The sequence below is a fragment of the Arachis hypogaea genome, chromosome 11 (assembly GCF_003086295.3).
Source record: "Arachis hypogaea cultivar Tifrunner chromosome 11, arahy.Tifrunner.gnm2.J5K5, whole genome shotgun sequence".
Lineage (NCBI taxonomy): Eukaryota > Viridiplantae > Streptophyta > Magnoliopsida > Fabales > Fabaceae > Arachis > Arachis hypogaea.
In genome coordinates, this window is record NC_092046.1 from 12,457,339 (window position 1) to 12,480,477 (window position 23,139).

At 34.0% G+C, this 23,139-nt stretch overlaps 1 protein-coding gene across 1 annotated transcript; it reads right to left on the bottom strand.

Moving 5' to 3' along the window:
- Positions 1–15,460: 15,460 nt before the first annotated feature.
- LOC112720288 (purple acid phosphatase 18) lies at positions 15,461–20,744 on the bottom strand. The gene is made up of 5 exons (XM_025771177.3): positions 20,387–20,744; positions 18,969–19,637; positions 17,230–17,418; positions 17,058–17,146; positions 15,461–15,864 (listed from the first exon to the last, which is right to left on the bottom strand). The coding sequence occupies exons 1-5, from the start codon at positions 20,522–20,524 to the stop codon at positions 15,645–15,647; spliced, it is 1,305 nt and encodes a 434-aa protein (XP_025626962.1). The 5' UTR covers positions 20,525–20,744; the 3' UTR covers positions 15,461–15,644.
- Positions 20,745–23,139: the final 2,395 nt, after the last annotated feature.

The window sequence follows — 23,139 nt, forward strand, 5'->3', positions numbered from 1 at the left end:
TTTTTATTTATCAATTATATTTGAATACAATAATATAAAGATATTGTTTATTTATTTATTATATAAAAAATATTTTATGTTTAAAATATCTTTTTAAAAAAATATAAATTATAATTTCTCAAACAAAATATTTTTATTTTTTATATTTTTATTTTTATTACCAAAAAATTTGTTAAACACTTTAAAAAATTAAAAAAAATTCTTTTTAAATTTGTCTTACTCTAGCATTTCTGAAAAAGTTCTTTAAATATTGGTTATATTGGTTTTTTTTGGTGACTTTCAAATATTGGTTTTGATACTCAATCAAGTGACACAGTTAAAATAAATATTAAAAGAGTAAAGTATCGTTTTTGTCCTCAACATTTAGGGTAAGTCCTAAAGTTGTCTCTAACGTTTCAATCGTCCTACGTTTCAAAACTGACTAAATGTTGTCCTGCCGTTAAGGATCCATTAACAGAATTGACGGCGGGACAAAATTGACACGATTTTGAAACGTTAGGGACTTAAATAGGACGAAAACGTTGGGGGCAAAAATGATACATAGAAATAAATTTTAATTTTATCATTCAATAATATCAATTTTTTACTATACATAGTATTCAATTATTTTTTAATCACATTTAAGTAAATTACACTTCATATTACTTTCATTTTAAATAAATTAATTTTTTTTTTATAATTTTACTCTTAAAGATTTTTAGTTATCATGAAATGTTTGTAGAATGACTAGTATATAAACTTGCAGAAAAGAAAAAAAATAATATATAGATATATATATATACAATAAAATATAAATTATACCTTTTGTCTCTAATGTATCAAAATTTTTTAAAATTATAAAAAAATAAATTTATTTAAAATAAAAGTAATGTGATTAAGTGTAATTTATTTAGATGTAATTAAAAAATAATTGATACTATGTACAGTAAAAAATTAATATTATTGAAAGATAAAATTAAATTAAAATTTATTTTTATGTATCGTTTTTGTCCCTAACATTTTCATCCTATTTAAGTCCCTAACGTTTCAAAATCATCTCAATTTTGTCCCGCCGTCAATTCTGTTAACGGATCCCTAACGGCAGGACAACATTGAGTCAATTTTGAAACGTTAGGGACTTAAATAGGACGATTGAAACATTAGGAATAACAATTTTAGAACTTACCCCAAACGTTGGGGACAAAAACGATACTTTACTCATATTAAAAAAATGATGATTAATCTTAACATGCTACTGAGAGTAGCACAAAAAGTTTTTTTTTTTGGTGACTTAAAAGAAAATAAACAAAAACTAAGAAAGAAAAAAAAACAAGAAACTGCTTAAGAAAGGCAGTCCCGCTGAATACTACTCTCAAACTCCTTCCAAGGCAATGGAAGCTCCACTTGGGGAGAAATAGTCCTCATTGCCGTCTTTGCCATGATGTCTGCTACTGTATTTGCATCTCTCAAGATCAACCGAAGATCAGCACGCCATTTCCAAGACATGATATCTCAGATTTTTAACACCAAAGGATTAATAAACCCAGAGCAATCTTGTAAATTATTGACAATAGTAAATGCCTCCACACAGTCTGTCTCACATATAATGTCTCTTTGTCCCGAGTCCCATGCTAAAAAAAAGCCTCTCCAAATAGCAAACAACTCTCCTTGCAAAATGCTACGACTTTCAATTGTTCCCAGATAGCCTCGTTGCCACCTTCTCTTCCAATCTCTGCTAACACAAGCAAAACTAACTCGAGCACCACTGCCAGGATAGCTAGCATCACAATTAATCTTAAAGGTACCCACTGAGGGGGGAATCCAAGAGCCACTAATGGTTGAGGGGATAGATAGTCGTTGCAACTCAAAAATATTTCGGAGCTCCTTTTCTAAGGACAAAGCCATACCAATCACCTTGTCTGTGGTCCAATACTCGTGAGGATGAAAGATCTCGTTATTTCTCGAACAAGTAGCACAAAAAGTTTAAATACTACTAGAGAAGTGATGTAAATAGATTTTAAAGATCATGAAGGTTTTATTGTTAAAGTAGATCAACAATTAATGTTTATTTAATCCTATATTTGATAGAGTTAAGTCCCACTTTGGTCCCTGAGATTGGCAAGTTGTACTGATTTAGTGCTTCAGATTCTAATTGCACTAAATTAATCTCTCAGATTCGAAAAAATGCATTACGTTAGTCCTTGTCCTATTTTCCATCACCGGAGCATTGATACCGTCAGTGACATGGCCAATTGTTGTCACACTGAACACACTAATACTTAAAACATTCAATAAATACTGGTTTCATGTTGGTGGTTAAAGTTTGAGGATGATTTTGTTTTACTGTGTTTAGGGTTAATGTGTAGTAAAAGAAAAAAAAAAGTGTTATTTTCAAATTTTCAAATTGTTAGTCATGGTATAAACATAAAGCAAGTTTTTCTGTCATCTAATAAAATTATTGAAAAAAAATTACAAAAAAAAATCTGCAGTAGCATAATTAAGGGTGGAACAAATTGTCATAATAATAATATATTAACATATCAATGAGTTTCAAGAAAAATAATAATACTCCTGCCATATCAATGACAATTCTCCCACAAAAGTAAAGACTAGTCATAAATTCAAAATACACCTATAGTAAGGACAGAGAGTGCCATCATTCTTATATTGTATCTCAATTCATCATCAGAATGTAGAGCTCTTAAATCACTATCTAAACTCCTCCTGAGAACATGCCACCAATATTCTTTTATCTTATCATATCCTAGTTCTTTATAATAATTTCTCACCCAAAACACATCTAAAGTATCTACATCAATGTCACCAACACATGCCTTCATATCAGAAAAATAAATAGTTATTCCTTTTTCATCTTTCTGAAATTTTTTCCCATGGTGGAACATAATATCTAACTGCACATCTATCTGCATGATTCAAAAAAAATTATTTTTATCACCAGTTCCACACAATGATCACTTTAAGATAGTTTTCATCAACTACATTCATACATGGCACAGAAAAATATCAAAATAAAACACAGTTATCCACCATGAGAAGATACGGATTGTTCCATCATTGGAAAAGAGCATGAAGATAAACCCCTAAAAATAGTCCCAAACAACATCAAAATAAAACCCTAGCACAAAATTCATTTCAAAACTTGGGGACTAACAACATACAAAAGAATAAACCATGATCAACAAACATCAAAGCATTACCTAAAATTTGAAAAAATAAAATTTTACTCTCTTCACCAACTTCGGTGACGAAACAGAAGATCCTTGTAGCGGCAAACGAACTCTTCAAACAACCGTATAGTGTTTCTCGTGTTCCAATAGGCTCCAGAAATCCTATTGCAGCTACCAGTTCTTATTTTGCGTCACTCATGGAGAAGCTGAAGATAAAGAGTGGAGACAAAAGAGGAATGCTAATGTTTTATTTTCCATCACATACAAATGACGTCGTTCAAAGGGGTGTTTAGCGCCAAATTAAAAATGACGTCGTTTCATTGTGTCCAGCGTGGCAACAATTGGCCACGTCACTGACTACATCAGTGCTCTGGTGACGGAAAATAGGACAAGGACAAACGTGGTGCATTTTTTCGAATATGATAGACTAATTTAATGCAATCGGGATCTAGAGGACTAAATTAGTGCAACTCGTCAATCTCAAGAACCAAAGTGGAGCTTAACTCATGTTTGATAGTAAAAAAGTAGAAATAGAACCAGAAAATGTATCTCACAAGAAAGAAAAGATGAACTATTTCATATTGATCCAATATGTTCTAAAAATATGATCACCCTGCTCGTTTTTTTTTGTTGAATCTCGATGCTGAAGAAATTGTGGTCTAAATCTAATTTTAGTGAAGAAAATAAGATTGAGGTTGAAGAAGAAGACTAGGAAAAAGGTATAACACCCCAAATTTTCTAAAACCTTTTCAGAGATATAAACATAACACATTGATCGAAAAACTACAGACGAATAGAAGATTTGTTTGGATAGTTACTTTTGAGTTTATTTTTTCTTGCCCTTGATATTTTTTATTTTTTTATTTTTACTTTTATTACCAAAAACTTTGTCAAATACTTTTAAAAAAAATCTTTTTAAATTTGTCTTCCTCTAGCATTCCTAAAGAAGTTCTTCAAATATTGATTTTTTTGTGACTTTCAAATATTAATTTTGATACTCAATCAAGTGACATAGTTAAAATAAATATTAAAAAAATGATGATTAATCTTAACATGCTACTGAGAGTAGCACAAAAAGTTTAAATACTACTAGAGAAGTGATGTAAATAGATTTTAAAGATTATGAAGGTTTTGTTGTTAAAGTAGATTAACAATTGATGTTTATTTAATCCTATGTTTGATACTGAAAAAGTAGAAGTAGAACCAGAAAATGTATCTCACGAGAAAGAAAAGATGAACTATTTTGTATTGATCCAATATGTTCTAAAAATATTATCACCCTGCTCGTTTTTTCTTGTTGAATCTCGATGCTGAAGAAATCGTGGTCTATATCTAATTTTAGTGAAGAAAATAAGATTGAGATTGAAGAAGAAGACTAAGAAAAAGGTGTAACACCCCAAATTTTCTAAAACCTTTTCAGAGATATAGACATGACACACTGATCGAAAAACTACAGACGAATAGAAGATTTATTTGGATAGTTACTTTTGAGTTTATTTTTTCTCGCCCTTGATATTTTTTATTTTTTCTATTTTTACTTTTATTACTAAAAAATTTGTCAAACACTTTAAAAAATAAAAAAAAATCTTTTTAAATTTGTCTTGCTCTAGCATTCCTGAAGAAGTTCTTCAAATATTGGTTTTTTGTGACTTTCAAATATTGATTTTATTACGCAATGAAGTGACAGAGTTAAAATAAATATTAAAAAATGATGATTAATCTTAATATGCTACTGAGAGTAGCACAAAAAGTTTAAATACTACTAGAGAAGTGATATAAATAGATTTTAAAGATTATGAAGGTTTTGTTGTTAAAGTAGATCAAAAATTGATGTTTATTTAATCCTATGTTTAATAGTAAAAAAGTAGAGGTAGAACCAGAAAATATATCTCACGAGAAAGAAAAGATGAACTATTTTGTATTGATCCAATATGTTCTAAAAATATTATCACCCTGCTCATTTTTTCTTGTTGAATCTCGATGCTGAAGAAATCGTGGTATAGATCTAATTTTAGTGAAGAAAATAAGATTGAGGTTGAAGAAGAAGGCTAAGAAAAAGGTGTAACACCCCAAATTTTCTAAAACCTTTTCAGAGATATAGACATGACACATTGATTGAAAAACTACAGACGAATAGAAGATTTGTTTGGATAGTTACTTTTGAGTTTATTTTTTCTCGCCCTTGATATTTTAGTGTTGTATTTTTTTTTACAGCGAGATAGGTTTTGTATTTGAGTTATTTTGAATAACTATTATGTATTATTAGTATTAATTTTGTAAATATATGCTTTTTGATATACATTCGTACTTGATGGAAAAAGGATTTAGTTTTTCTTAAAACTGTTGACAAGTTAACGTGTAAAAGCTTAATACTATATAGATAATAATAGGAAAGTCATGTGACGTCCTTCTAGTAGAAGTACTATGCCTTAAGCATGGTGTTTTGCTGGAAAGGTCATTACAAATGATATCAGAGCAGTCTTTTCTATAGAGCCTTGGAAATTGACTAACTATGTTTCACTGCATACTCTAAGTGTCTGTCATGTAATAGGACTTGTCAAGAGTTTGAGTTTTTTAAGTGTATGATTGTCTATTGATTAATGCCGTTAGTTTACTGTTACATGTCTCATGGTATTAGGTCTGGCCAACTTAATACTCATGATTTGTGTATACGGAAACATTAATGGATTATCATAGACAAAATAGGAGTAATAGCTAATGCAAATCACGGGATTTGGGAACATTAGAAGTTAAGTTGTAGGGATTAGTTACGTTTTGACGTATAATCTTTATTCGTGCCGATATGACTCGGTGTCATCTCTTTCTTAATTGCTTGCAGTGGAATTCTTTGTTTCGAACTTCCTTCTTGGAATATGTTTCGAATATTTTCCAACCATACTTGATTATGTCTTAGTTGTTGATTGAATCCTTTGGAACATTCAACTTTGTCACTGTTTATAAATTTTGTACTCCTTGATTTGATCTTGGAATTTGTTCTAGTGCAACAAGCGATTCTCGGATCTTTAGAAACATTGTCGTTGCCTTTGATTCAACTAGTTTGTTTTGACTCATTATGCTACCTTTTCTTTCATTGTTTCTCTCCAAGTTCTTTGCCTCAAATTTCTTTCTTAAGATGCGATATAACTCTCTTCTGGTAGACTTCACATTTTATGCATCCTTGTTCGATTACGATCTTAAGCATCCTTCCAAATTCTTGTAACACTGTCTGTGATATCCGTTCTTTTCTTCCTGAAATTTGAATTTCTTTGTTCAAGCTTGAGTTTGTCCTGTGTCATATACGGTACCTAGCAATAGCAAGAAATACATTAGTTCCTTAGGATATGGTTTGAGGATGCAAAAAGTGAAACCGACTTGTGCGAGATATCACAAGAAATTGCAAAGTTGTGGATTTGGTGGGAAAACTTTGCGAGATGGTTGTGGATTAAGGAGGTGGTCATGTCTTGTTGAAGACTTTAAACGCACCCTGAGTTTATCTGTTAATTTCCAAATCTTCAGGTTCTGAGGTTTAATTTGCATTAGATCTATCACACAATGTCTACACCACACTACATTTTTTCTTTTGTTTTCATAAATTGTGATTTCTTTCATGTTTAAAAGCTAGACATGCCAAATCTTTCTGTTTTCTTTGGTAGGTTTGAAAGTGAAGTTGTATGAATCTTTTTCACCTTATATCAATTTTCGAGGACGAAAATTTTTGTAAGGTGGATGGATTGTAATACCCCAAATTTTCTAAAATCTTTTCAGAGATACAGACAGGACGACTGATTGGGAAGCTACAGATGAATAGAAGATTTGTTTGGATAGTTACTTTTGGGTTTATTTCCCCTCACCCTTGATATTTTAGTATTGTATTTTTTTTTACAGTGGGATATGTTTTGTATTTGAGTTCTTTTGAATAACTATTATGTATTATTAGTATTAATTATGTGAATATGTGCTTTTTGATATACATTCGTACTTGATGGAAAAAAAATTAGTTTTTCTTAAAACTGTTGACAAGTTAATGTGTAAATGCTTAATACTATGTAGATAGTAATAGGAAAGTCCTGTGACGTCTTTCTAGTAAAAGTACTATGGCTTAAGCATGGTGTTTTTCTGGGAGGGTCGTTACAAAAAGGTCCTTCTAGTAGTAAGTAAATCAGTTGTTTGATGAGCTGATTTAATAGGTAGCAATTTTCAACACCCCTATTTTGGACTTTTCCCATACAATGTGATAATCTACTTCAATGTGCTTGGTTCTTTCGTGAAAAACCAGATTAGCTGCAATGTACATCACAGATTGATTGTCACAATAGAGATTGATCGGCTAAGGATGAGATACATGGCAGTCATTAAGAAGATAAAGAAGCCATTGACCTTCCCGAATTACATGTGCCCTGGCACGATATTCAGCTCTGAGAAAGAACATGCCACAGTTGTTTGCTTCTTGATCTTTCAAGACACTAATGAAGAACCTAATAAAAAATAGTACACAATTATTGATCGACGAGTATTGGACAACTTGGCTGAGTTTCTCAACTGCAAAAGCAATGTCCGGCCGAGTATTGGTGAGATATAAGAGTTGTCCGAGCAGTCTTCTATATTGTAATGGATCTGGTAATCTTGTTCCATTCTCCTTAGAAAATTTTTCATTATACAACATAGGAACCGAAACAGGTTTAACTTCCAAGATACCATATTCCTCAAGCAAATCAAGAGTGTACTTACGTTGATACAAAGCAATCCCTTTGGAACTACGAGCAACTTCCATTCCAAGAAAAAATTTCAACTGGCCTAAGTCGTTAATACTAAAATTCAGTATCAAGCGCCCTTTTAATAGCTTCAATTTCAAATAGATTATCTCCAGATAAAACAAGATCATCAACATAAACAATAATAATAACCAAGCCAATGTTAATGTGCTTGGTGAACAAAGAGTGATCATGAGGAGACTTGATAAAGCCATGTTACTGAAGAAAACCACTTAATCTTAAATTCCATTGACGGCTTGCCTGTTTCAAGCCATATAGAGAACGATTCAACTTACAAACAGCACCATTTGGAACATCGAGACCTTGGGGTTTCATATAAACCTCTTCTTGCAAATAACCATGCAAGAATGCTGTATTAACATCTAATTGGTAAAGTTTTCAGCCATGGACAACAGCAAGAGTAAGAATAAGTCGTAAAGTGGTGATTTTCACAACCGGACTGAATGTATCGAAGTAATCATAGCCAACTCGTTGACAAAAATCTTGAGCCACAAGACGGGCTTTGTGGCATTCAACATTACCATCTAGATGAAACTTCACCTTAAAAATCCACTTGCATCCAATGAGGTTCTTTCCAAGAGACAAAGAAGTGATAGACCAAGTCTTATTCTTCACAAGAGCAAGCAATTCTGCACTAATTGTATTTCTCCAGTATACATGCCGCACAACTTGTTCATAAGTCTTCGGTTCAAATGTTGTGGTTATTGTTAGGAAAAAAACTCTATGGACAGGGAACAACTTCTTATAATCCACCATATGAGATAAACCGTACCGCTTAGAACATGATTGGTTACTAGAACTTCCTGTTCTAAGTAGCATACAATGATAAACTTGAAGATAAGAAGGTGATTTATGTGTATGAGTTGATCTTCTAAGATCCTGATGATGTATGTTATTATTTGAATGAGAATTAAATGATGCACTATTTGGTAGGCTAGTAGAAGCTACATGTGAATCAATGAGTGAGGTAGGGTTCTAGACTCATGAAAAGAATCAGTATTTACATGAGATGGATGAAATGCATCTAAAGAGTTATAAGTAAAAGGATCAAACCCATTAGAATTAGAATCAGAAATAGGTAGAAAAGAAACATTTATGAAATTTTTGGTCATGTTATCATGAAAGGATTTATAAAAAAAGATAATGTTCATAAAATTTCACATTTCGAGACAAAAATAGTTCTCTAGTGTGAATATCAAACATAATATATATTTTTGTGCCAATTGGATAGCCAAGAAAAATTTTTTTTCTTGCTCATTTATCAAATTTTCTTTGTCTATAAGTTAAGGTTGAAGCAAATGTCAAGCATCCAAATACTTTAAGGTTACTGATGTTTGCATCCTTGCCAAATAAGGTAGCATAAGGGATTTTATTTTTTAAAACTGGAGTTGGAAGTTTATTAATTAAATGAACAGCTAAACCAATAGCAAAATTCCAAATTTTTTTTTGGCAAGGATGGTTAAAATATTAATGCTCTTGCAATGTTAAGAATATGTTAGTGTTTCTGCTCAACAACACTATTTTGTTGAAGTGTCTTAACACATGATATTTGATGCACTATACCCTGTGAATTATATAAAATATCAAGTTTAAACTCAGGACCATTGTTAGTTTGGATAATCTTTACTTGAGAATTAAAATGAGTTTTCATATATGCAACAAAATTCTGAACCAAACGGCTGGTGATGCGAAATTCAGAGTCCACAAACTAACCGGCAAGTGCACCAGATCGTACCAAGTAATACCTCAGGTGAGTGATAATCGATCCCACGATAATTGATGGGCCAAGCAACAATGGTTGAGTGATTCACTTAGTCAGACAAGCAGAAAATGGTGTTTGGGGTTGTAAATCGCATTCAACAGTAAATTCAGGAAATTGAAGGCAAACAGTGAAGTTGGTATGAAGAATATATGAGACAATAGTTAAGGTTTCAGAGTTGTTTATTTTTCGGATTTCTATTTCTTACCAATTATTTTACTCATGCAAGATTCAATTCATGGTAAACTGTAATTGACCAAATCCTAATTTCTTAGTAATCTAGTCTCCTCTAACCTAGTTAATCGCCAATTCCTTGGTCACTTAGTTTCGATTAGAGGTTTAAGTCCAGTTCTAGTTTATTAGCCACAAAACCCTAATTACCCGAATATAAGAGGATTATATGTCACGTATCCCGTTAAGTCTAAGTAATTAGGTAGCGTTTGTTTTGAGGTACTGAGACAGAGACTGAGAGACTGGGACTCAGTATCGTGTTTGTTAGTTCAGAGACTGGTACTAAAATTTCTGTCTCTGTCTCTAAAATTCCAGTATTTCAGTACCTCCAAAAAGTAGGGACACAGGGGACTGAAATTTTTAGAGATGTAGACTGAAACTTTAATAACATTTTATACCTAAAATACTTTCATTTCAATTAATTAATTCCAATTTTACCCTTTGTGCAAATTAAATTAAAGTTTCATTCTTGTTTCAATTCCTGTCTCCCATTTTGCACCAAACAGAATACTGAGATTTATTTCAATCCCTGTCTCTTAGTCTCTGTCTCTCAGTCTCAGTCTTTCTGTCTCTGTCTCTCTACCAAATGCTACCTTAGTGTTTAGGAGGAATTGTTTTTAAGCTGTTGTTCAAGTAAATTACTTTTCCAAGAAGATTTAACAAGAACTCAAATAGAACAAGGGTTATTCTTCTGATATACCCAGATCCCTAAGATGAAGAACGGAAACAAATCCTTGAAATTGAAATCAATACATTAATAAAAATAGATTGACAATAGTATTAATCCATGGAATAAACAGATCTCCTAACCTTAACCAAGGAGGTTTAGTGGCTCATGACTTAGAGAGAAAATTAGGGTTCTAAAAAGTGAAAAGTGTAGAATGAAATCCCTCGTAGAGAAGAGCTCCTCGAAGGGCTAAATCTTTTTCCTTTTATATCTAACATAATTTGATTTGAAACTAAAATAAAATAATAAATTTTAAACCTAAAAGATTTTGTTTATAAATAAAAATAACTTAAACAAAATAAAATATAACAATTAAAAGCCAAATCCAACTAAAGATGCTCCTTTAGTGAAAGTTGATCCGTGTCATTGGCGCTAAACGTCAGATTGGGCGTTTAGCGCTCTAGTGGGCAGAAGCTCCCCCTTTGATTCTGTCTTCCTGGCGCTAGGCATTTAGCGCCCTAATGGGCAGAGAGCTTCCATTCGCTTCTAACTTGTTGGTGCTAAATGCCCAAGTTCGCGTTTAGCGCCAACTTGGCAAATTCCAAATTCTTCTCTTTTCTTGCACACGAACTCTGCCAAACCGATTCAGACTTCACCTGAAATAATTAAAACACTAAAGTGACTCAAAGTAGCATCCAACTAAGCTTCAAAGATTAAAATTGAATTAAAACTTAATATATTTATATCTAAAATAAATAGAAAATAAAGAAAAGATGCTCACGCATCAGCTGGCTTCTGATTTTTAATTTCATGAAATAAATCCATAATTATCTGGTTTTATCATCTACTACAGTTAAAAAATATTTATAATCTTGTAGAGAAATAAGTGACATTGGCCCTCTAGATATCGATATGTATTAAATCAAAATTGTTTAAACTTATTATTTCACTAAGGGTATATGATAACCGTTTTTGCTTGGCATAATGGCAAAAGTCTCATGGTTTAGAGCAAGTAGATATAGAAAACTATACACAGGGATATATTTGCTTAATTATATCAAATTTGTTTTGTGGTACATGACCCAATCTGAAATGCCATAAATTCTCAATAGAAAAATATGAAGTTTGTGTAACCAAATTTGCTATCCTAAGATTAGAAGAAAGTATAATCTTGTCACTATGACTTTGCATATCTAGAATCCTATTACCCCTATTATATATTGTATTTTCCATGTTGTCCTTGTGTGCTAACTCTAATATAGAAAAATCTATCATGTATAATCCATGCTTTGCTCTAGCTGTGACAATCATCTTCAAAGAGGTCCGATTCTGAATCTCTCAAAGTTTGTCAGTAAAAACACATTCACAATACAGGCCTTTTGTAAAGTTTGGAAATAGATAAAATATTGAAGTTGAAACTTGGTATGTACAGCACATCCGTGAGATAAAATATAGTTGCAAATACCACAGTTCTACTTATAGTTGCAGTTGTGTGTGTTCTATCTGGTAATTTTATCAGAATTTGCCTAATATGTCTAAAATTTATAAAAAAATACAATGAGTGTGATACATGATCAGCAGCTCCCGTATCAAGCACCCAAGAATTTGAGAAAAAAGTTTTTACTGACAATAATTGTGCAATATAAGAGCTCAAGTGTATAAGTCTCTCAAACTCTGATTGAATTGGGATTGACTATCGGCTTCCTTGTCCTGCTTGACGTTGTTGGTACTGATCTCTTTAATTCCAACAGCAATATGATTAGCCATAGCTCCGTTGCTAGTCTCTTGTGGTCATTTCGGCCTTATAGATGAGGTGAAAATCCATGTTTGTGGTAACAAGTATCCACAAGATGTCGTGCCTTGTGACAATAAGAACATGTCTTAGGTTCTGAATTTCTTCCTCCTCTTCCACCTCTACCTCCATGGGTTCCTCGTCTTCTTCCTCTAGAAATACTGCTTGAATTATTGTTGAAATTATGAACTGAATTGGCCAAAGATGTAAAGTTCTGAGTCTCCAAATATGATCCATTAAGCTGTCTCTCTTGCTGAGTTAACAGAGGAAAAATTTCATTAATGTCTGCAAGTGACTTCATCAGCATGATTTGGGATCTCACACTTCTATACTGCTCATTCAATCCTGTTAGAAATCTCACTGCATAAGTTTCATCTCGATAATCTCTCATGGTTTCCAAGCTACACTCACATTTTTCATAGTATTCCTTGCATTGTGGAACTAGTTTGAAGCAATCAATGTCTTTTTTTCCAAATAGCCTTCAACTTGGTAAAATAATTTGTTATGCTTTAGATTTTCCTGTTTCATGGTATACAAGTATTCTTCTAATTCAGCAATTCTGTATTTGTCTCCATGATAATACATGTGCTTCAAATCAAGCCATAAATCTACAGGAATTTCATTCCAAGTAACACTCTGTGCAATTTCAACACTCAATGAAAGATTTAACCAAGAAACAACATAAGTATTATACTCATCCCATGCTACATATGCAAGATCATTCTTATCTGGTTTCACAATGGTTCCATCAATAAACCCTATCTTATTCTTTGATTTCAGTGCCAATTTCATAACTCATTGACCAGGAGTTGTAGTTCTTAACATTCAGCATAATTAAGATAATAAAAACTCCAGGATTCTCACCTGAATGTAGAAAGTGAACACTTATTGGATCCGCAAGCAAATTGGTACTCGATTTTGCGTTCTGTTGCTGCAAACTCGAGAGTTGGCTTAGAATGCGAGCTAAATTTCGAAGCTCACCAGCTGAAAGCTCCTGGTTCTCATGTGACCCGTGATTCCCTTAGACATTAGGTCGGAAGGAGTGTCAACCATTGACACTAATTCAATGATCTATTTGTATCCAAGAACTTCACCTCTTTCTTGATAGACGATTCTCCACACTCAACGCACCACAAAGAAATCGTGATCTGGATTTGATTTTAATGAGGAAAATAAGATTGAAATTGAAGAAGAAGACTAAGAGAAAGGGGATTTGTCATATGAACCCATACAAAACCTAAAAGAAATCGTGATCTGAATTTGATTTTAATGAAGAAAATAAGATTGAAATTGAAGAAGAAGACTAAGAGAAAGGGGATTTGTCATATGAACCCATACAAAACCTAAAATTGAAACAGAACAACTGAGTATACTCAAGTACCTATTGTTGTTATCCACTATTTATAGCTATTAGAAAATTAATCTTACTAAAACTTAACTCAATATGGTAAATAAATTAACTATGGTTATGAGGCCATTAATATTGTTAGCTTTGACCTCTAATCAAAACAAAATTTTCTATCATTCTAATTAAAGTTACAAAAATGAATACTATCCAAAAATTATTCAACTATAATCAATTACAGCTTGCTTTTGTGAGCCATTAGATGCCAGCTTAATATCATCTCCAACAGATGCAATGAATCAAGAATATTTTTTTTTTGTCAAGAGGGCCCCAATGATGATCTGACGAATAAATTTGTGGTTCATGAGCATCTTAACTATCTACCATCAATAAGTAGTTATAAGACTTGATAATCTTTCAAATTTTAAACCTATTAAGAATGAGTTAATATTCAAAATGACTCTTGAAATTTGACCCCAACTCAATTTAGCCCTCTAATTTTCAATTAACTTAAATTGTACCCCGAAATTTTAAGGCGTAACTCAAGTTGGCCCCTCCGTCCATTTCCATCATCGGAAAGATGACGTGACATGACTAAACGAAGTCATTTTGTTGTTTGCGCCTAAACGGCGTTATTTTACTCTCTCTCTCTCTCTCCCCCCCTTCTCTTTTCTTCCTCCTCCTCAATGTTTGAACCTCCTACCACTTCATTGCGACCACCCTCAATCATACCTTCTCAACTCCCACCACCCTCACCACCACCACCACCCTCCTCCTCACCTCTCCCTCATCCACCACTCCAATTCAGGTACAATTTGGGTCAAAGTGACTTTCCTCTTTTACCATACTTCTATTGAAATGTTTCCTGAGACTCTAAGGTAAAAAACTCTCTGGACTTCTCTTTGGAAGCTATCTCTTCCTCACAAAACAAAGGTTTTCATGTGAAAAGCTCTTCATGGCAGCTTACCCATCTTCCAGCTTCTCAACCGGTGGATACCAACAATTGAACCAATCTGTCCTTGTTGCCAAAGAAACCAAGAAGATATTATCCACTGTCTAGTCATCAGCTGTGAATACTCCTCAGAGATTTGGAGAGAAAGTACCTTGGAGTTTGTTTTGCTGGTGATGAGCGAAGAACTTTTTCACCAGTGATGGTTGAAGCTTTATGTGAACCTTTCCCAGCGACCAGATTGCAAGAAGAAGACGGAATTTGCAGCTCATCTGAGTTCAGAAATTTGAGAAATAAGGAACCTGTATCCAAATTGGAGTGGTAGATGAGGGGGAGGTGAGGAGGAGGGTGGTCGTGGTGGTCAGGGTGGTGAGGTTAGGAAGGTATGATTGAGGGTGGTGGGAGGTTCAGACATTGAGGAGGAGGAAGAAAAAGAGAGGGAGGAATAAAACGACGTCATCTCACGGAAAAAGACGGAAGAGCCAACTTAAATCACGCCTTAAAATTTCAGAGTATAATTTGGATCAATTGGAAATTAGAGGACTAAATTAAGTCAGGAGTCAAAATTTAGGGGTCAAAATTTAGGGATCATTTTGAGTATAACTCTAGAAATTAGGATAAGTCTTCACAGGAGATAGCTATTTATTGCTCTGTGCGGCATGTGCAGAGCAGAGTATATCATTTCCGATTCAAAGAACCTCTGATAATCATATATGCTTTTGAAGTTTAGCAACCATGGCTAACTATTAGTTCCATTTGTAGAAACAAAATAAGGAAATTATTTACCAAAATAAGCAACCACATTTAGCTTTTCCAATTAAGAAACCAATCTCACAAAGTCAATCACACTGTAAGAATACCATCACATTATATATTTTTTATCAGAGCATAAGACACCTAAGTATTCACATCAAAGACAGGAACAACAGTTCAGCTGATCATGAAACAACGGTAGGCAGTTTTTATGGTGTCGTAAGAGTATTCCCGAGTTCATTTCTCTTCCTACCAACGCATCCTGAGCTAACCAAAGAGGTTATCCAGATATCATCAGATTTTACTGGTTCATCATCATCATTCCTGTGCCAACTCCAGAAAGCATGCGTTGAGTTCACAATCTTGAGCTCGCCATGGCCAAAACTGGCTTCGCGGAATTCTGACCACTTTGGCTGTGGATTTATGTACCTACCAACAAGAAAACATAAATTACATATATGTTAAGAATGATACTTTGCTTATATACACATTTCTTGGAAACTAACCTTAGCCAAGAGAATAGCAATATGTGAAAATTTTTAGTAACACAAAAAATTCTCCCAACCACCCCATTTCCCCAATATACCACCAGCATTAAAAACAAATATGTAACAACACATAACACCACTCTAATACAAGAGTATAAACGAAAAGTCAAATACAAGTTTAAGTATTTCTGACTAGGGCTAATTGAAATGAAGAAAGCGCTTGATTTGCGTTTCATTTCTATTTTCATATTCAGTGTCTTTTGTTTTTATGATTTTGTGAAAAAAAAAAAAAGCGAAAACAATAAAATATTTTTTTTTGTTTTCACCTTCTCCTTTTTCTTTTTTATTCACGAAATTCTAAAAAGTAAAAACAAAAAATACTAAAAATAAAAATGTAAACCAAACGAACCCTAAGTCTTTATATAGAGCTTCCCTAACCGTGCCCTTAATTGTTTTGCTTTATGCAGGACTTAGGACTTGTTTATTTCAAACAAACCCCAAGACACATAACCTCAATATAACTTTCTAACACATGACAAGTGATTCAAAGAATAGCCTTATATGCAATGTTTGAGTGAAGCACCATTTGACCCTTCAGAGATTAAAATGCTGACACTCGAAAAGTCCAAAAGATACTATATTCTCACATGTGGGTAAATGGCATGATCTTTGCTAAGACTAAGGAAATAGCTGAAGCTGCAGTTACTGAGTGGAGAATTGTAATGGAATCCAGGCTTTGCCTTTAGCTACTATCGGATCATCTTACCTTCTAGGGCAGTCAATCAATGTTTTCACCTTACTTAACTAGGGAGAAGATGCAGGAGGGAAAAGTAAACCTTCCCTATAGTGCTTTCTCAAGAGATTGATGTATTTGACTATTTGGCAACTTCGTCCTTAATATTAACATCCTAACAAATTAGTTTCTAAAAGATCACTTTCTAACGAATTAGTCCCTAAAATATCTTTAATTCATGCAAAAACAAAACCCACTATAACTAATAAAGACAAATTCATCACCAAGGTACTACTGACGAATAAAACATCTTTTAGGGACTTATATGTCAACGGTTTTGATTTTTCGGGAATAAACTTGGTGGTTCACACGACAATGTTTATTGGAAGAGTCGAACTTACTTTGCAGCTAAGCCTTCTTTGTTTCCTCCATCACCAATTGTTATATGAACAGCACCACAAGGATCCACTCTTCCATTATACACCCGTCTCTGTCATAGAGATGAAAAATATTTTGTCAACACAATTAAAGCATACTTACAAGAGGGGAAAAATTGGAACCGCGGAAGCTTACCGAGCGTTCATAAGCATGCACATGCCCAGCAAAAACTAAATCAACACTAGCAGTGTATAGCAATGGTTCCATAGCCTTCATCATATCACTACCTTCACCTTGATGTGCCGTGTTACTATTATACCATGGAACATGAAATAACACAAGTAGCCATGGTGTCTTTTTCCTGTCCACCTTTGACAGATCTGCCTGTAGATCAGAAACAAGAGTGTCAACCCTGTTTACTGAAAACCATTTTCATGAAATAAAAAATAAAAAAAGAAAAGAAAAGAAAAAGAGGCTATAACCATATACTAAGGACAGCAGGATGGGACAATTTTGTTTATCATGAAGAAATATTTCATGCAGAACACATTTCCATAGATTACATAGTGCACGAGAATATCAAGAATACCAAACAATACTGCTTTTGAGTTCCATACATTTTTGTTATTCATTACTATACAATGATACTTGTTGCATTAAGGATGTGAGAAGATAAACTCTTATATAAATACAATGTTCTAATTTTTACTTAAACCATCCGTTAAATAATTTATAATAATCAGTTTTATTTTGAAGATTTATTCTCTCCATACTGCAAAAGAATTATCAAGGGTCTTCCAAATGCAAATTATGAAATTATGATTAGCTAGTGAATTTTTTATTTTGGGATTGCTTCAACCAACTCAAGTGTTGTTTCGAGCCGATCAAAGCAACCCTCCAAGTTGCCAACTTTGTGCCCCAAATCACACGTCTCTCCTTGATCTACAACAAATAATAAATACCCAATCCTCCCATAACTAGTGCAAGAACCACAGCTATATTTATCACTTCAACCTACCATTGCATAGGAAAGTAGTTCTGGCTCAAACTAACACGAGTGAAGTGTGCCTTGTCCATAATGTTTTCAAAATTTTTCTAAGTTACCCTAATGTTTTATTTGATTCAATTTTACCTTCAATGTTTCAAATAAGTTTCAATTTAGCCCTATTGTTAATTTTTTACCGTTAACGGTTAGTTAAATTTTACCCTTATCGGTGGTTGATTCTACGGCTTGAATTTGTGACCCTGAGGATATACAGAGACAACTCAAATGATTTTCCAAGGCTCCCCTTCTACACATACACACACAAATTGAGTTCAAGACATGATTCTAGTGAAAGCCATATAGGGTTAACCCTAACTCCCATATGCTAATCCAATGCTTGCATTTGTCACGAGTAATTTGGACTATAAATTGCTCTATTTGACATCTTGATTAGTGTAATCACCATAACAAAGGAAGGAAGAAACAAATATGTATCTAATTTCATCACAATATCACAATGTTTGTATGTGTTTTTGTTGAAAGATCCTGAAAGAAAATCTAGATGGAGGACAGCAGGTATGCTAATCATGGCTTTATAAATGAATGCAAGTGATTGAAATCTACAAGCATGCAACTAGAAGAAAGCTCTATCCCACAATAGGCTCAATTGACTTAATGTTATCCATAACAACATATTTGAAGAAAGGAAACTAGGATACTACGGAAATAGAAAAGAAATTTATGTCTCAACAATAAACATATAAGGATATCTAGTATATAGGACAAACAATATTGATTTTCTTTCTTTTTAGTTGGATCATGCATGTTATAATCACAAAATTTTATAACCAATAGCTTAGAAGAAGCCTGATCTTCTTTGGCAGAGAATCCAATACTTATACACATATCTTGATGTAGTAACTTTTAAGCATTAGAGCAACCAACTAACCTTTAGCCAACTATATTGCTCAGAGTACTCATCATAATCTGCATAGGATCCAAGCATGATAATGTGAACACCTGCAACTTCAAATGAATAATAGAGATTTGAACTCGATCCACTTTCCTCAAACGGCATCTTCCATCTGGAATTATAAGACACAAATCCATCCTTCAACAATGGTATGCTCTCCACTTCATGGTTCCCTTGAGTTACCATCCATGGTTTGGCACTAGCAAGTGGCTGCACCAACCTACCGAATGTGTCCCACCGGTGTTGGATATAATCAGCATATGCAAGGTCTCCAGGAAGTAGGTGAACATCATATTTGCATTGGTCAATGTGGCTCAACGTCGATTTTGTCCAACCGGTTTGACCCAAATCCCCAGCCACAGCAAATGTAATCGGAAATTGAGCAGGAGGAGTTTTGAGCTGGAACTCTGGACCTTGTCTGCCGCATCGGTAAAAGTACACAGAATTATGTTCTAAAGGTCCAATTAGAACATGGTGTATCTTTCCAGAGCTGTAGAGAATATAACTATACGAGGTGGTCTCCCCTTCAGCGAAAGAGTCGTATTTCCCGGGTGATGTTCCATATTCTAAAACCGAAGGTGCAGAATTATCATCCGTGATCCAAGTAACTCTAATGTGTTTGTCTCCTGACAAAGAAATGTGTACCTGAAAACAGACACTTCTTCAGTTAAGAATCTGAAACTCTATGGACTCCATAAAAAGTAACGTGCGTAAAATGGTTTGATATAATTGCTTAAAAGGAATAAGCCTTGTTCACTCTTCACATAATTATTTTCCTAGAACAAGCTACTAATTCAAGCATTAAACCAACCATTAGAAACAATTAACATTTTTTCTTTCTGTCTTCTCCTCAAGATTCTTGGCTACAAATTACAGCATTAAGCTGTTCCCCCATTTGTGCAAAGTGCAGAGGTACATCTAGATATAACACCATTTTTCCCTAATTAATCTAAGGTTAATAAGGAACATTAGCCATCAAATCAGTGGTTTTGCTGAATTTGACAACAACAAAAGAAAAATCACAAAAAAAAGTTGCACTCAATGAGGATATAAACTTACATCACATTCTCACATGGCAACATATGTCATATAAGCAATTTAGAAAACAAAAAGGAAAAGCTTTCTAAATTAAGAAATGCCACAAATACAAATACTAGGAATCTTTTTATTTATCGGGAAAAAAATAAAATAAAATAATAAAGAGCCCAGATTCATTCAGAACCGAAAAGCAAATACCAACTAATGAAAACACAAAAAAATACAAAAAAAATAAAAAAAAGTTATGACATCGATCACTGATCAACCATTGAAACAAAAAAAAGGCACCAAAATGTATTATTAATTATTATTATTTGATTGAAGAGAATAATGTGTATTGACTATTGAGTATTGACCTGCTGAGGGTATGAAGAGAGCTTTGAATCCCATGGAAGGTGTAAGGCTTTACGAGGCTGAGGTCGAACATAATCATCAGCAGTCACAGTTGCTGATGCAACAATAAAAACAGTTAGAATGAGTTTTAAGAGTGCCATTAATGTGTGCAAAACAAACAAATTAAAGAAAACTTTCAGATTCTGGAAGAAGAGGACGACAATAATGTACTTCACGGGGATCTAATTCAATCAGGTCGGTGGATTTTGCTAACGTCACCTTTTCAAAAAGATAAATGGAAAATGAAAGCAACCTCTTTTCTTTTTCGCCTTCTGTGCAGTGCAGTCTCTGACTAATTTGTTTTTGTAATTTTCGTAAAACAAAGACATATTTTGCTAAAGTATCATTTTTGTTTCTAATTTTTGGATAAATTTTAAAGTTGTTTAAAATATTTGAATTATTCTATTTAAGTCTCTAACATCTCAAAATTGACTCAATGTTGTCCTGTCATTAAAAATCTGTTAACAGAATTGACAATGGGACAAAATTGAGACAATTTTAAAATGTTAGGGACTTAAATAGGATGAAAATATTGGAGACAAAAGTGATACATAGAAATAAATTTTAATTTTATCCTTCACTAATATCAATCTTTTACGGTACATATTTATTCAATTATTTTTTAATCACATTTAAGTAAATTACACTTAATCACATTACTTTGATTTTAAATAAATTTATTTTTTTTATAATTTTACTCGTAAAGATTTTTACTCATCATGAAATGTTTGTAAAATGACTAGGTCGATCTCGGATGAGATCTTCTGTACTGGTCGGAGATGACGTGTCCGGCTGGCTGGTGGCGGCCAGAGCTATTGTGTCCGACTTGTTGGACTGGCTGCACTTCTGATCCTTGGTCACCGGAGGGTGGGGGGTACCTGCAAGAGACTCCGATGCTTAAGTTAGCACGGGTATTAAGCAGGTTTATTGTAGAATCAGAGTATGAGTTATACCTGGGTGCTCCAGTGTATTTATAATGGTGTAGAGTGACCTTCTTAGATAAGATAAGTTAGTTATCTTATCTTATCTTATCTTTATCTTTGGGTGAGGTCAGCTTATCTTCAAGGGAACCGCCTTTATCTCTATAGGCTTGGGTTGCCTTTGGATTTGGGTCGTGTTCCTCTATTTGGGCCCTTTACTGGGCTTTCCTGTTGATTTGGCCGATCTCTTTAAGGAGAGATCGGGTAGTCGGACCTGAAGAGGTCGGTCGCCATGTCGCTAAACATCCCGGGTCGGACAGCTCGACCCAGGGTATGAACAGTGCCCCTGCTTGAGCTCGGTCTTCTGCTTTGAGGTCGAGTTTTTTGACTTCGAACTTTTTATAGCGAAGCCGAACTCGAGCACTTTTGTCGATTCCTTTCTTTGTAGAGCTTTTTTTGAATGTAGAACGTTTTTTCTCTAAAAACGCGCGCTTTTGTATTAGCGCTTCGTTCTAGGGAACGTGCGAGGGTTTAATACCTTCATTAATTGGTATTAATTGCCCCGTTTCTCTTGGCTTTATTTTGAATTTTTCTTCCTCAGAAAAACGGTTTCTCTTCTTCCTTTTTCTTTGTAACTCCTTCGTTCTCTCTATCTCTGTCTTTTCTTGCATTGCGGTGCCTTCCAGCGGTCTAGCGATTCCTTCCTTTCTACTTCTTCCGGAACTTCTCATTTCTCCAGGTTAGTTCCATTTTGCAATTACTTTTCTCTTTCGTTGCTTTGGCTTTGGTTTTGTGGTGAAGTTTTGATTTTGCTTGGAGAAAGTTTGGATCTTTCTATTTTTGTTGCGCTTAATTGCTGTTGTATTGTGTGTTCTGGGAGTTTCTTCGTCTTTCGTATGAACTTTTTCGCTTTTCCTGTTGCTTGATGCTTTTAGGGCTTTTGCATGTTATCACCGTTTCTGTTTGTGCTTTCGATGATGGTTTTTGTTTGATTCTGAAAAAGGTTGTATCTTTGATGATTTTCTACTTGGCATTTTTTATGTCGACAATGATTTTCGTTGATAGACTGTAGAAAGATAGTGGCTTAGATGACTTTTGTGTTTTTACTTCCCTTTTTCAAAACGTTTGTCTACTTGAAATCTTCTTTTCTTGTTTGGAAAATGCCGGGACGTAAGCTGTAGATTTTTCCTGAAATCTTGCTTTACCACTGCCTCCAAAGGATGCCCCAGGACTTTGGTTTGAGTCTTGGGGTTTTCCTTTTCTGTCTGTATCATATTAGTCGAGTTGCTTTGCCCTTCCTCTAAGATGTTTTTTAGTGATCGAATATTCTTTTCTTTTTGTAGGATTAGTTGGCCTCATGTCTTCTCGCAATAACGTTGTAGAGATGTCTTCCAAAGTTCCCGAGGGGATGTCCGATTGGCTGGACTCCCTTGTCCTAATGTGTGTCTCTGTCGTGGACGCTGAATTTTGTGTAGAGCTGAGGAAACGTCATAGGATTTGTGATAACAGTGCTCGGGAGAGGGATTATGAGCTTGTAGCTCCTAACTCTGATGAGAGGGCTTATTTTCCTACTTCGGTCGAGGGGGAGCGTCCCTTCTTCTATGCCTATGAATATTTCTTCAGCCAGTTGGATGTTATTTTTTCTTTTACTGCTTTCGAGACCTACTTGTTGTGGTCATGTAACATTGCTCCATCCCAGCTTCATCCGAATTCCTGGGGTTTTATCAAGATATTTCAACTGCTTTGCCAAGAGTTAGGCATAACACCTTCTTAAAATCTTTTCCTCTATCTTTTTG

What these genes read in the sequence shown, in the direction of transcription:
- LOC112720288 (XM_025771177.3), bottom strand. Translation starts at nt 20,524, where the DNA reads ATGGCACTCTTAAAACTCATTCTAACTGTTTTTATTGTTGCATCAGCA. An exon ending in TGCATGCTTATGAACGCTCG is followed by an intron (nt 17,147 to 17,229) that starts GTAAGCTTCCGC and finishes TCTCTATGACAG; the next exon opens with AGACGGGTGTATAATGGAAG. An exon ending in AAAGAAGGCTTAGCTGCAAA is followed by an intron (nt 15,865 to 17,057) that starts GTAAGTTCGACT and finishes TCTTGTTGGTAG; the next exon opens with GTACATAAATCCACAGCCAA.